General features: G+C 45.5%; 1 protein-coding gene across 4 annotated transcripts in view; it reads right to left on the bottom strand.

Annotated features, from left to right (window-relative positions):
• CSMD2 (CUB and Sushi multiple domains 2) overlaps positions 1 to 12,491 on the bottom strand; it is a 599,309-nt gene that overhangs the window by 12,717 nt on the left and 574,101 nt on the right. For 3 of the 4 annotated variants that reach the window (XM_078452082.2, XM_078452083.2, XM_078452084.2), the window contains 4 exons: positions 9,597 to 9,770; positions 9,186 to 9,259; positions 5,516 to 5,627; positions 4,766 to 4,945 (listed from right to left, as the gene is read on the bottom strand). In XM_078452082.2, the coding sequence (XP_078308208.2) occupies positions 4,766 to 4,945; positions 5,516 to 5,627; positions 9,186 to 9,259; positions 9,597 to 9,770 (540 nt within the window). Of the gene's footprint in view, positions 1 to 4,765; positions 4,946 to 5,515; positions 5,628 to 9,185; positions 9,260 to 9,596; positions 9,771 to 12,491 lie in introns of those variants that run through there. The other variant, XM_078452085.2, reaches the window with a different exon arrangement.

Raw genomic sequence — 12,491 nt, 5'->3', positions numbered from 1 at the left:
TTCAACTGCATCTAAAGCATTTTGTGTTTTTATATATAAGTACACAGTAACATCAAAAACAATGAAGTACTTAAGAATAAATGTAACCAAGGAAGTGCAAGACTTATATGCTGAAAATGACAAACCATCATTCGAAAGAATTAAAGATTTAAATGAATGGGAAGACATTCCATGTTCATGGACTGGAAGACTTAATATAGCTCAGATGGCAACACTCCCCCAACTGACCTACAGATTTACCACAATCCCTGTCAAAATCCCAGCTGTCTGCTTTGCAGAATTTCAAAATCCAATCCTAAAATTCATCTAGAAATAAAAGGGGCCCAGAAGAGCCAAAACAATCCTGAAAAAGCAGCACAAAAAGGAAGATGTACACTTCCCGACTTCAAAATTTATTACAAAGCTATTGTAATCAGACCTGTGGTGATGTCATAGAGGCAGTTACACGGCTCAATGGATAAAATGGAGGATCCAGATATAAGCTCACATATTTATGGTCAAGTGATCTTTGATAAGGGTACCAAGACAGTTCAATGAAGAATAGTGAAGAATAGTTTTTCCAATAAATGGTGCTGGGATAACTGGATAGCCACATGCAAAAGAATGAATTTGGACCCCAAACAACCACCCGCACCAAAAAACCCCCCACAAAATAAACCTAAATGTAAGAGCTAAACTATAAAGCTCTTAGAAGAAAACACAGGCATAAGTTTTCATGACCTTGGATTTGGCAGTGGTTTCTTAGATATGATATGAAAGCACAAACAAGCAAAGAAAATATAGATAAATTGGAGTTCACTAAAATTAAAAACTTTTGTGTTCAAAAGGACATCAAAAGAAGGTAAAAATAAGGACCTTCTCAAAAGAAGGTCCTTATTTTTACCTTCTTTTGAAGGTCAAAAAAGTCCAAACTAATTGCATTGTATTCATTACATATGTGCAGTTTAATGTACCAATTATATCTCAATAAGGCTGTAAAAAATACCTCCCACATTTGAAAAAAACAATGTAATACAGGACTAAAGTGGAGCTTAAAATTGACAGTCTAATTTCATTTTAGGTGAGGAGTGAAATAAAGGATAGAGTACTATAAACTTAACAAAAAATAAAGAAAGTGAAAGACCACCCGTAAAATGGGAGAAAATATGTGAACATCTTGTATCTGATAAGGGTCTCATATTCTAGATATATAAAGAACTCTTGAAGAGACTCCAGAGCAAGATGGTGACATAGAAGGCTCCTGAATTCCCTCCCCCCACCCCCCACGCCATGGACACACTGAATGTACAGCTACACATTGTTCAACAGTAAGAGTTCAAGTAAAAGAAAAGATCTAAACATAAGAGCATATAAATGTATAAAGCTCACTGATAAAGATAGATGGTTACATTCAGAATACTCTAATACTATAATTGTGGTGGGTAAATCAGTCATAACGCTAGTGTAAAGGTTAAAAGACAAAAGTGTTAAAAGTAACTATAACTATAATAATTTGTTAATGAATACACAATATAAAAAGATGTCAATTGTGATCTCAAAAACATAAAATGTAGGAAGGGAGTGTAAAAACGTAGAGCTTTTGTATGCACTCAAAGTTAAGTTGTTATTTGCTCTAAAAGACTGCCATAATTATGTTTTATGTAAGCCTCACAGTAAACACAAAACAAAAACCTATAGTTGATACATAAAAAGAGGAAGGAATCAAAACGTACCACTACAGAAACTCATCAAATTCCAAAGGAAGAGAGTGAGAAAAGAAGAAAGGAACTACAAAGCAGACAGAAAAAAAATTAAGAAAATGGCAACAGGAAGTTCATACTTATAAAAAATTACTTATCTTTTTATAATTAAAATTTTTTTATTATTTATTTTTGAGAGAGAGAGACAGAGTGTGAGTGGGGGCAGGGGCAGAGAGAGAAGGAGACACAGAATCAGAAGCAGGCTCCAGACTCTGAGCTGTCAGCACAGAGCTGGATGTGGGGCTTGAACTCATGAACTGTGAGATCATGACCTGAGTTGAAGTTGGATGCTTAACCAACTAAGTCACCCAGATGCCCCTGTAATTTTTTTAAATGTTTATTTATTTTTGAGAGAGACAGAGAGTGTGTGAGCAGGGGAGGGGTAAAAAGAAAGGGAGACAGAATCAGAAGCAGGCTCTGAGCTATCAGCACAGAGTCCCATGTGGGGCTCGAACTCATGAACCGTGAGATCGTGACCCGAGCCAAAGTTGAACCCTTAACCGACTGAGACACCCAGGGGTCCCTCAAAAATTACTTTAAATGTAAATGGACTAAATTCTCCAATCCAAACACAGAGAGCGGTTGAGCGGACAAAACAAAACAAAAACCAAACAAAAACTCCAGACCCAACTATATGCTGCCTACAAGAGACTGACTTTTAAGGACATGTAGCTGAAAATGAAGTGAAGGAAAAAGATGTTCCATGCAAATGGAAACCAACAGCGGAGCAAGCTATATTTATATAGACAGAGTAGACTTCAAGCCAAAAACCGTAACAAGAGAGAAAGAAGTTCATTAGATAATGATAAAGGGTCAATTCATCACGAGGATATAACAGTTATAAATATTTATGCACCCAACATCAAGACACCTAAATATATAAAGCAAATATTAACAAATCTGTGGGGAGAAGCAGACAGCAATACAATAACAGTAGAGGAGTTCAATACCTCACTTTCGACAACAGATAGATCTTTCAGACAGTAAATCAGTAAGAAAACACTGGACCTAAACTAAACATGGGATCAGATGGACTTAATGGACATTTACAGAACATTCCATCCAACGGCAGCCGAATATACATTCTCCTCAAGTGCACAGGGAACATTCTCCAGGACAGAACATTCTTAATAAATCTAAGAAGATAGAGATCATATCAAGCATCTCTTCTGGCCACAATGATATAAAACTAGAAATCAATTATAAGAAAAAAAGTGGAAAATTCACAAATATGTGGAGATTATATACCATGTTCCTGAGCAACCAATGGACTGAAGAAGAAATCAAAAGGGAAATCAAAAACTATCTTGAGACAAATGATAACGGGGACAGAATTTCTGTTGGGGAAGATGAAGGTGTCCTGGAGAAGGTGGTGATGGTTGCACACAGTATGGTAAATGCACTTAATGCCACTGAGCTGTGCACTTACAAATGGTTCATTTGGTAAATTTTATATTATGACTATATTATCTCAATGAGAACTTAAATGTACTCTAGAAGAGTTCACTACCACATATGGAAAACAAATACTACTTTTCATAAGTAAAATAAACGTACAACACTTCATGCAGTGAAAATACAAGAATACTATTACATTCTGGCCCTGATAAAGGCTCTGACTCTGACACTTTCTCTCCCTGAGGGGCAGAACTGCAAAGTACTTAGGAACAGGGATTCTGAAGTTCGGTCTTCAGGATCTGAATCTCAGCACTTTTCCTTTACCAGCTGGTGACCCTGGGCATGTTGCTTAACTTCTCTGTGTCTCAGTTTCCTCATATGTTAAATCTGAATAGCCCCTGCCTCTTAGGATGATTGTTAAGGATTAAATGCGTTAGTGCACACAAAGTGCTTAGACTACTTAGCACCTGAAATATGGTGAGATCAGCATCTGTAAGAGAGTTTAATGCCGTTCCAGTACCAAACTGATCCTTTATCCTTGCTTGACCCTTCTTTTAAAAAAAATTTTTTTTTTAACGTTTATTTATTTTTGAGACAGAGAGAGACAGAGCATGAACGGGGGAGGGTCAGAGAGAGGGAGACACAGAATCTGAAACGGGCTCCAGGCTCTGAGCTGTTAGCACAGAGCCCGACGCGGGGCTCGAACTCACGGACCGCGAGATCGTGACCTGAGCCGAAGTCGGCCGCTTAACCGACTGAGCCACCCAGGCGCCCCGCTTGACCCTTCTATTAAGCCTGGACTCAGATCACCTTCTCCAGGAAGCCTTCCCTGGTTTCTCTCCTCCCCTACTTAGGCTGAATTGGTCTTCTTCCTCCTCATCCCCACGGCATTCAGTGCATTGCCATGTTCCTGAAGGTTCGGTTATATTTGATAGTGTGTCTTCTGCAGCTGAACGTGAGCTATTTTAGGGCAGGGTCTGTGTCTTTCACCTTCCAATTCCCTATCCCTAGCACAGGCATGTGTGGTGATAATGCTCAATAAACAGAATGAATGAATGAATGAAGACGAGGGGGAGGGAGGTCTGGGGCATTTTGGTAATGCCGAGGGATCTGTGGGTGGGTGCTGTTTTATCAAGGTTATACTATGTGTAACGAGTTATTCTGGTTTGGTGGAAATGATTACACATAATCCTGGGAGAAGGTAGCAAAATAAAATTTGGGATGGCTTTACCCTGTGCCTCTCTAGACTGACATCTCCTAGAGGCTCAATACCTCAGAAAATCAGAAGCAGGATCCAGCTCCTGGAAATCACATCTCTTCCTTCCTTTTTAAGAAATATTTATTTATTTTGAGAGGCAGAGGGAGAAAAAATGAGAGTGGGAGAGGGGCAGAGAGAGAGAAAGGGAGAGAATCCCAAGCAGGCTCTGCGCTGTCGGCAGAGAGCCTGACGTGGGGCTTGAACCCACAGACCGTGAGATCATGACCTGAGCTGAAACCGAGAGGTGGAGGCTTAACCAACTGAGCCACCCAGGCGCCCCTCTTCCTTCTCTGTTGCCGTCTTCCCCCCAAGCTCAGCTGTCACCTTTGGCCTCCCCTGCTGGAGAAGTTCACCGAGCAGGCACACTCACCCAGGCAGATGGGTGGTTTGCCTGTCCAGCTGCCATCTGCTTTGCAGGTGCGGTGCTCGGAGCCACCCTTGAGGGAGAAGCCCTCCTGGCAGGAATAGATGAGGGTGTAGCCCATGGAGGGCAAGTCCAGGGCCCCAACGTTGGCATGGGTTGGCGTCTCTGGCTGCTTGCAGTGGTGGGCTGGACGAGAGGAAAGATGGTGTTGGGCCTGGGGGATTAGGGTCCTCAGAAGGCCTTCTGCCCATTCTTGTTCCTAGATGGAACATCCCCTTCCTTTGCTTTCTAGGCCCCTTTCATGCCTAGCATGCCCTCCCCAAATCTCCCCTCCACCCCAGCCTTGATGTCTATACAGATGGCTACGATGGAGGTGATGTGGATACTGGCTTAGTCAGTCTGGAGGGACTGCAGCACTCTTCCTGAGGGAAGAGGAATAATTATGGTCAAAAGCCTGCAATCTTTCATCCTGAGGGCTGACCTTGTAGCAGTTTGTTTTTGCTGCCACTGGAAAGTTCTTTCTTTTTTGCTAAGGCATAGGAATTGCCTTCCAGTATCAGAAAGGCTTTTGTGTGGCAGTGTCTTCCGTGAGGCCCCAAGGGATAAGGACTACAAAGAGCGCAGTATTGGTCCCAATGAGAAGTCATGAGCTCCCCGTCATCCAGAACGTCTGAGCACGGCCCGGGTGCCCAGCTGGGGGAGATAACGTGTTGCCAAGAGGCACCGTCGTGGGATGCAGGTGAAGTCTGCACTCACGGACACAGTCGGGCGGGGTTCCGCTCCAGGTCAGGTTGGGAAGGCAGGTCCTGGTGGTGGAGCCCTGAAGCAGGTAACCTTTTTGACAGCGGAAGAGCACTGTGCTTCCGACCTGTGGGGAGGAGGGAAGGTTCCTTGATCACTTTCTACCCAGTGATGCTTCACTCCCTGTCGCTTGACTACTTACTTTCGCGTGACCGAGCTCCTACCCATACCCCTGTCTCCACCTGCAACATCCTACTTCCACTTCTCTGCCCGGTTAAATATTATTTACCCTTTGAGGCAGCTTCCACTCCGCCTTTTCCGCAAGCCCTCACCCAGGCCCCGGAGCCAGATCAATGCTGTTACTGGAAGCATCACTCTCCGCTGTGGCGGACAGAGTGCCTGACTCAGAATCAGAAGATCTTGATCAGAGTTGCGGCTTCCACATCTACTCACTGAGCGACAGGCTGTAGGGGACTCTATGCCTTAGTCTTCTGGTGGACAGCGTGGGGTGACCAGCCCTGCTACGCCTACAGCACAGTGTCGTGACACTCAAATGCAGTGGTGGATTTGAAAGCATTTTATACACTGCACGAAACAGAATCACTGCTTGTGCGTGTCTCTTTCTTTTACGAAATCGATACATTCCGTAAGGAAGGGAGACTTGTCTTCTCTCCAGATAGCTGCATCTGGCACTTGCTTTGTAAGTATCTGTCGGACAGAATTGCCACCTTCCTGCCATCTAAGTCTCTGCTCAGTTGTTTTCCCCATCCTCACCCTCCACCAGCCCTCACTGTCCAACTCTACACCCCTGCAGCCACCGACTCCGTCTCTCCCTCTGCCCTCTGCGTGGCATGGCGGGGTCAGATCAGCTTCCTAAGTTGCAACTCGGATTTCACTATTTCCCAGCTAAGAACACTCACGTGTCCCTATTACGTACAGGAGCAAATTCAATCGCAAAGTGAAACTCTTGACTCGCACTCCCTTCTTCCAGGCCTCACTGCTGTGTCTTGAATTTCATCATCTCATTCGGCAACGGCACCTCTGTCCAACCAGTTGTGCAAATCAAAGCCCTCAAGACAGCCTTGATTCCTCCCTTTGCTTCAGCCTCTCCCTCCAATCCAACAAGTCCTCTGGTTCTGTCTACAAAGCCCACCCCGACCCCTTCACTTCTCCCCGTGTCACTGTCACTACCTCCTTCCTCCTGAGCCACTGCAACAGCATCCTACTTGTCTGGTGCCTCCCTCCTTAACCCCCATCATTCACTCTCTCCACAGCGTGCAAATGCTGGATCAGAATCACCTTCAAATGGTTTCCTGTGACATTTAGAATAAAACCAAAAATGCTCACTGTGGCCTTGAGGGCCCTAGGTGACCTGGCCCATGGCTTTCTCTTCTCAAAAATTATCACGTGAGGGGCTCAGTCGGTTAAGCATCCGATTTCAGCTCAAGTCATGATCTCACAGTTTGTGGGTTTGAGCCCCACGTCAGGCTCTGTGCTGACAGCTCAGAGCCTGGAGCCTGCTTCGGATTGTGTCTCCCTCTCTCTCTCTGCCCCTCCCCTGCTTGCTCTCTGTCTCGCTCTCAAAAATAAATAAACATTAAAAAAATTATCATGTGATATTTGATGCATGCAAAAGTCTATGTGGAACATATACAGACATGATCTGTCACAAGGAACTGTACATCTTAAGTGGAGTGCACCCCTCCACGTAAGGGCTAGAAGGCTAGTGACACAGTTGTCACTATCTGTGTGCTCCTTCCCTGCCCTGTTCCTCCGCTCCCCCTCAGTGGTAACTACTACTTTGAATTTTGTTTTTAATTTCCTTGCTTTGTTAAAAAAGAATTCTATCACACATAGGCACATATCTCTCTCAACGATGTTGTTCCTAGTTTTAATCTTTTTGAAATACCATCATACCACCTTTGTCATTCCATACTATGTTTCTTTTCTTTTTTTTTTAAGGTTTTTTTTAAAAATGTTTTTAATTTATTTTTGAGACAGAGAGAGACAGAGCATGAGCAGGGGAGGGGCAGAGAGAGAGGGAGACACAGAATCCGAAGCAGGCTCCAGGCTCTGAGCTGTCAGCACAGAGCCCGACGCGGGGTTCAAACTCATGAACCGCGAGATCATGACCTGAGCCGAAGTTGGACGCTTAACCGACTGAGCCACCCAGGCACCCCATACTAAGTTTCTTTTTTAAAAAAAGTTTTCTAAATTTATTTTGATACATGGACAGAGAGAGAGAGAGAGAGAGAGAGAGAGGGAGAGTGGGGAGGGGCAGGAAGAGAGGGAGAGAGAATCCTGAGCAGGCTCCACACTGTCGGTGCAGAGCCTGACACAGGGCTTGAACTCATGAACAGTGAGATCGTGACTTGGGCTGATATTATGGGCTGATATTCAGAGTCGGGTGCTTAACCGACTGAGCCACTGGGGCTCCCCCCTGACTGCATTGCGTAGAGCTGTAGTGCATTCATCTGTCCTGCTAATACACCATTGTGTGACTTTACCACAATTTTTCTCATGTTTTGGTAACATGTGCAAGAGTGTCTTTGGGGTTAGTTTCCAGGAATGGAGCTCTTGGGTCACAGCATGTGTGAATATTTAACTTTATAAGACAATGCCCCGTTTCCAAACCTCACCCAGCTCTCTGGTCTCTTCTCCTCTGTTCACAATGCTCTGGACTTGCTGGCTCGCCCACCTACCAGTCCTCCAACCTGCTAAGCACTCCCCTGCCTTGACGCCCCTCTGCACTGGCCGCTCCCTCTGCCAGAAATACCCACCCAGCTCTGCCCAGGGCTGGCCCTTCTTATCACAGAGGCCACAGTTCAAGTTCAGGAGGCCTCTTCCCTCACCCCGCTTCCTAAAATAGCAACCCACCCCATCACACCCCTTTATATTATATGGTACATAGTGCTTATTGTTGTCAGAAATTATCCTGTTTATTGTCACCAAGTGGAGAGCTTCCTAGAGCGGGCACCTGGCCTGTCTTGTTCCCACTGTATTCCTAGCACCTGGAGAGGTTATGCCGCTAAATATTTGTTAAATGAATGCAGATTGAGTGAATGCATCACATTCCTTGGCTGGATCCCAATGTGCCATTTCTTCTGGGCACATCTTGGGCTCCAGTTAATCGTCCCACCTTGAACACAACTGTACTTTCCTGCTTCCTGTTCTCTATTCTGTGCGTCCCATCCACGGCTGTCCAAATCCCTTCCTTCTCCTTGAAGCTCATTCTGAGATGTGTCCATGAAGCCTGTATCCTCCTGGAAGGTGTCCATGGAGCCTGCCTCCCGTGTGGCATCTGCTCGTTCCTGCCACTCTGTCTAAGCCCTGTGTCTGTGAGTAGGGGATATGTGCCGTGAGGACAGAAGGTTATCTGTCTCACTCATTTCTGTCTTTCCATAACCACCCGCCCCAACTACATGGGCCTGCTGGGAAGTGGTGCTGTCAATATGTGAGAATCTGCTCTCCCACATCAGGTTTTCGGATTGGTGTAAGTGCCTTCTGTTTCTGAATGGGCTCCTGTGTGGCACGGTTCAAAGAGGCAGAGCGCTTCCTGTCTCCAGCTTCCAAGGTTTTGTGTCCCACTGGTGCTGCCCCAGGGAAGATCCCTGAGTCTTTCGAGGCTGACAGCGATGTGAAGGGACAGGAGGCAGGAAGGCCCGATCTTGGCTGACCTCATTACCTGGTATCCCTGGGAATTGTTCTGTATCCCAAACTGCGGCACACCGGGGTCTGTGCACATGGTCAGCGTTGGGTCTGGATTGCAAAACAGAGAAACAGACCACATGGGCACTGAAGCTTTCATCGCCTCCGCTCACTCTGAGAAATAGGGGTAGGAGGGGAAAATGGAGCCAGATCCTGCCTCCCCCACCTGTTGGTATCTCCACCCGAGTCATACCCCTGGGCTATGTGATCTCCGGCAGCAAGTTCACTCTGGCTATTTCAATATCACACCCTGCTTTAAGAAGCTCAGAGGAGGACTTGTTCCCTTTTGCAAATGAGAGCACTGAAGACGGGGAAGGAAAGGCATCATCTTGGGCCTGAGCGAAGGATGCCCACCAGCTGGGACACTCTGCCCCAGACCACCTCTTACCTATGCAGCTGGGCTGGGTGCCACTCCACGTCCCGTCTGACTGGCAAAACCTCCGTGGTGAGCCCACCAGCACCAGAGGGGGCTGGCAGGAGAAGGAGACGGACGACCTGTAGGAGAAGCCTCGGTCCTCTCTCCTCCCACGGGCTGGGACGCCAGGATCTCCGCAGAACACGGCTGGAAAGACGAAGGGAGAAAGGCAGGTCTGAGTTGCTTTCTAGAACCCAGTCTGCCACCCCAGGCTGGCTTTCCTCCTGGTTCTACTTGAACTCTGCACACGGGGGCAGCCCCGGGTAAAAGATCACACTTGCCTCTCACACCTGCTGCCATGTGCTTCCTCTCCTTTCCATATTCAAACTGCTTGTTAATAATCCCCCAAGTAGTGAAGTAATGTTCTAGGAAGTATAGAACGTTGAGAAAAAATAAGCTAAAACTCACTACCGAAACTTTTTTTCCACTTTGATGCTCATTCTCTTCTAGCCTACGCTCGGCTGTATGTAACCTTGTGCGTGGCTGTGAACCCAATGTCCAAGTGTTGTAAACCTTGCTTTGTTTGCTTATTAGCCTGTAAACACTCTCCACGTTAATGACACCGTTATCACAACTGGCTACATATGCAATGAAAGGTTGTGCCGTAACTGTAGTTTATCATAGCTAATCATTTGTATTAGGTATTTTCTATTATTATAACCTTAGATGTTATAGGGCTATTCTTGCCCTGGTAGTGTTTTCTTAGGGGGATTCTCTAGGACTTCATATGTTTAAAGGTTTAAACGTGTTTACAGGTCTTGACGTGGACTGGAAATGGCTTTCCAAAGAGTGTGCATTTACGCTGCAGCGAGTAGTGTATGAATGTGCCCATTTCATTGAGGTCATCAGGGAGATTCACTAGAGAATGATTATCAAATTCAAATTGTGTGACAGCAAATAGAATAAAGGCAGGCCCCTCTTCTGTCCCTTCAGTTCACTGTCTTAAGCGTTTGCATACATAGTTTACTAAAAATTCTTATTTTCTTAGGACGTTGCAGAAACAGACCTGTGTTTTAAAGGGGGTTGCCTGCAATAGTGATTTTGATGCCTTTTAAAATAAGCACAGAGGGATTCTACCTGTAGTTTTGTTCTTAGAACCAATATACTTTTATTTATTAAAAAAATTTTTTTTAAATGTTTGTTTTTTTTGAGGGAGAGAGCGCTTGAGCAGGGCAGCGGCAGAGAGAGAGGGAGACACAGAATCCAAAGCAAGCTCCAGGCTCCAAGCTTGTAAACACAGAGCCTGATGCGGGGCTTGAACCCACAAACTGGGAGATTGTGACCTGAGCCGAAGTCGGAGGCTTAGCCAGCGGAGCCACCCAGGCACCCTGAATCAATATACTTTGAAACAGCTATCAAGCCCAAAGATAATAAACAACCAGTGGTGTGTGGTGTGGTATGAGTAGGCCCAGGGGACCGCCAGCACTCTTGTGTCGTGTTGGTCGGAAAGCACGCTCAACTTGCACTTCTTTTCTGTAAACACTTGCTGTGGCAGTTCTACGAATCGCCAAGCCCCGAACAAACCAGCTGCCGTGGGGAGCAGCCGGATGGGTCTTCACACTGTTAATGTGCTCCGCTTAAAAGAAAGGGCCTCATGTCGGTCATATGCGGCTCTGAAGTTCCATTTATTGAAGCAGTCTAAAATGAAAAATTAAATTTATGTCTATTCTTTTCTCCTATCTTCAAAGTTCTAGTGGTGATAGCATGAGCTATAAATTTGAGTGAGAGTTTCAGAGAAAATTGGATCGATGATTGTTTTCAGACTAGACTTTGTCACTCACTCGCTATGTCAGGTCCTTTTTCTGAGCCTCATCTTCCCCACCAGCCACCGGAGAAGGGACTTCTCCTGCCCACCTCCCAGGATATGTCATTGTGAGCATCAGATGTGACCATGTGTGCAATCGTCCCTTGAGGAGGCAACACAAAGCACTGCGAAATGTAAAACGTTGTCTGTATGGATGTACTGATGTGCTGTGACCTCTCAGCGGATGAGTTCACATGTGGGTAATCAGAGCAGAGCTAAAGGCCCAGGGTGACTCTTCTTCCTCATTCCTATTTTGCTTTGAATTAGATTCACTTCCTTCTCTATTAACTTTCAAAGACCATTTATTAAACACCCTTCAGCTTCTGATTTTCTCCTGTTTCTGGAGCCAAATAAGTCTGCAGGCATGAGCCCTGCCTTCTGAGATCTTGGAATCTAAGTCAGATAACACAGGAGGGTGTAAAAGATGAAAGGTACCAATTTTCAGTAACATGGCTTGAACATCAACAAAACTGACTGAAAGTACACAAGTGCATCAGATACTCAGGAGAAGAAGTGGAAGTTGCACATTTGGAAATGGTGCAATCAGGGGTGGCAGGGCGGTGGGGAGAAGTCAAGTTGAGAAACTCTTTCTTAAAAACAGGGGTGCGGCCCAGCCAAATGAGAAGGTAGCATGGAAAGAGCTGAGTGGATCTGGGGAACATGTAGAAAGGGGGTGAGGCTGAAAATGAGTTGATCCTGATCTGCTACAGTATGGGGACAAAATCCTTGACCATGTTTAGGGAGTTCTATGAGGAAGAATGGTGTTACGAGGATACATTTGCAATAATACAGCAAGAGAATGACCAGGTTTGAGAAGCAGGTCTACGGAGGAAAAGACGCAATCTGGAGGAGGGAAGAGGAAGCACCAAGAACTGCGGGAGGCCCAGATGCAAAGTATGAACCAGTGATAAGAATTCCACGGTTTACTGCACACCTCAGTGGTCAGCCACTTGGCCATGGTAAATATGTTGTGGAGCACAGTGGGTGAGAAATAAAGATATCTGACTTCTTACCAGCAATCTACAAGAAAATGGGCTACCAAAGGCAAAGCTCCCAAAGATACC

This window comes from Panthera onca, chromosome C1 (assembly GCF_046562875.1).
Source record: "Panthera onca isolate mPanOnc1 chromosome C1, mPanOnc1 haplotype 2, whole genome shotgun sequence".
Taxonomy (NCBI): domain Eukaryota; kingdom Metazoa; phylum Chordata; class Mammalia; order Carnivora; family Felidae; genus Panthera; species Panthera onca.
The sequence above is the reverse complement of the archived record's forward strand: the minus strand, read 5'-3'. Positions and strand labels throughout refer to the sequence as shown.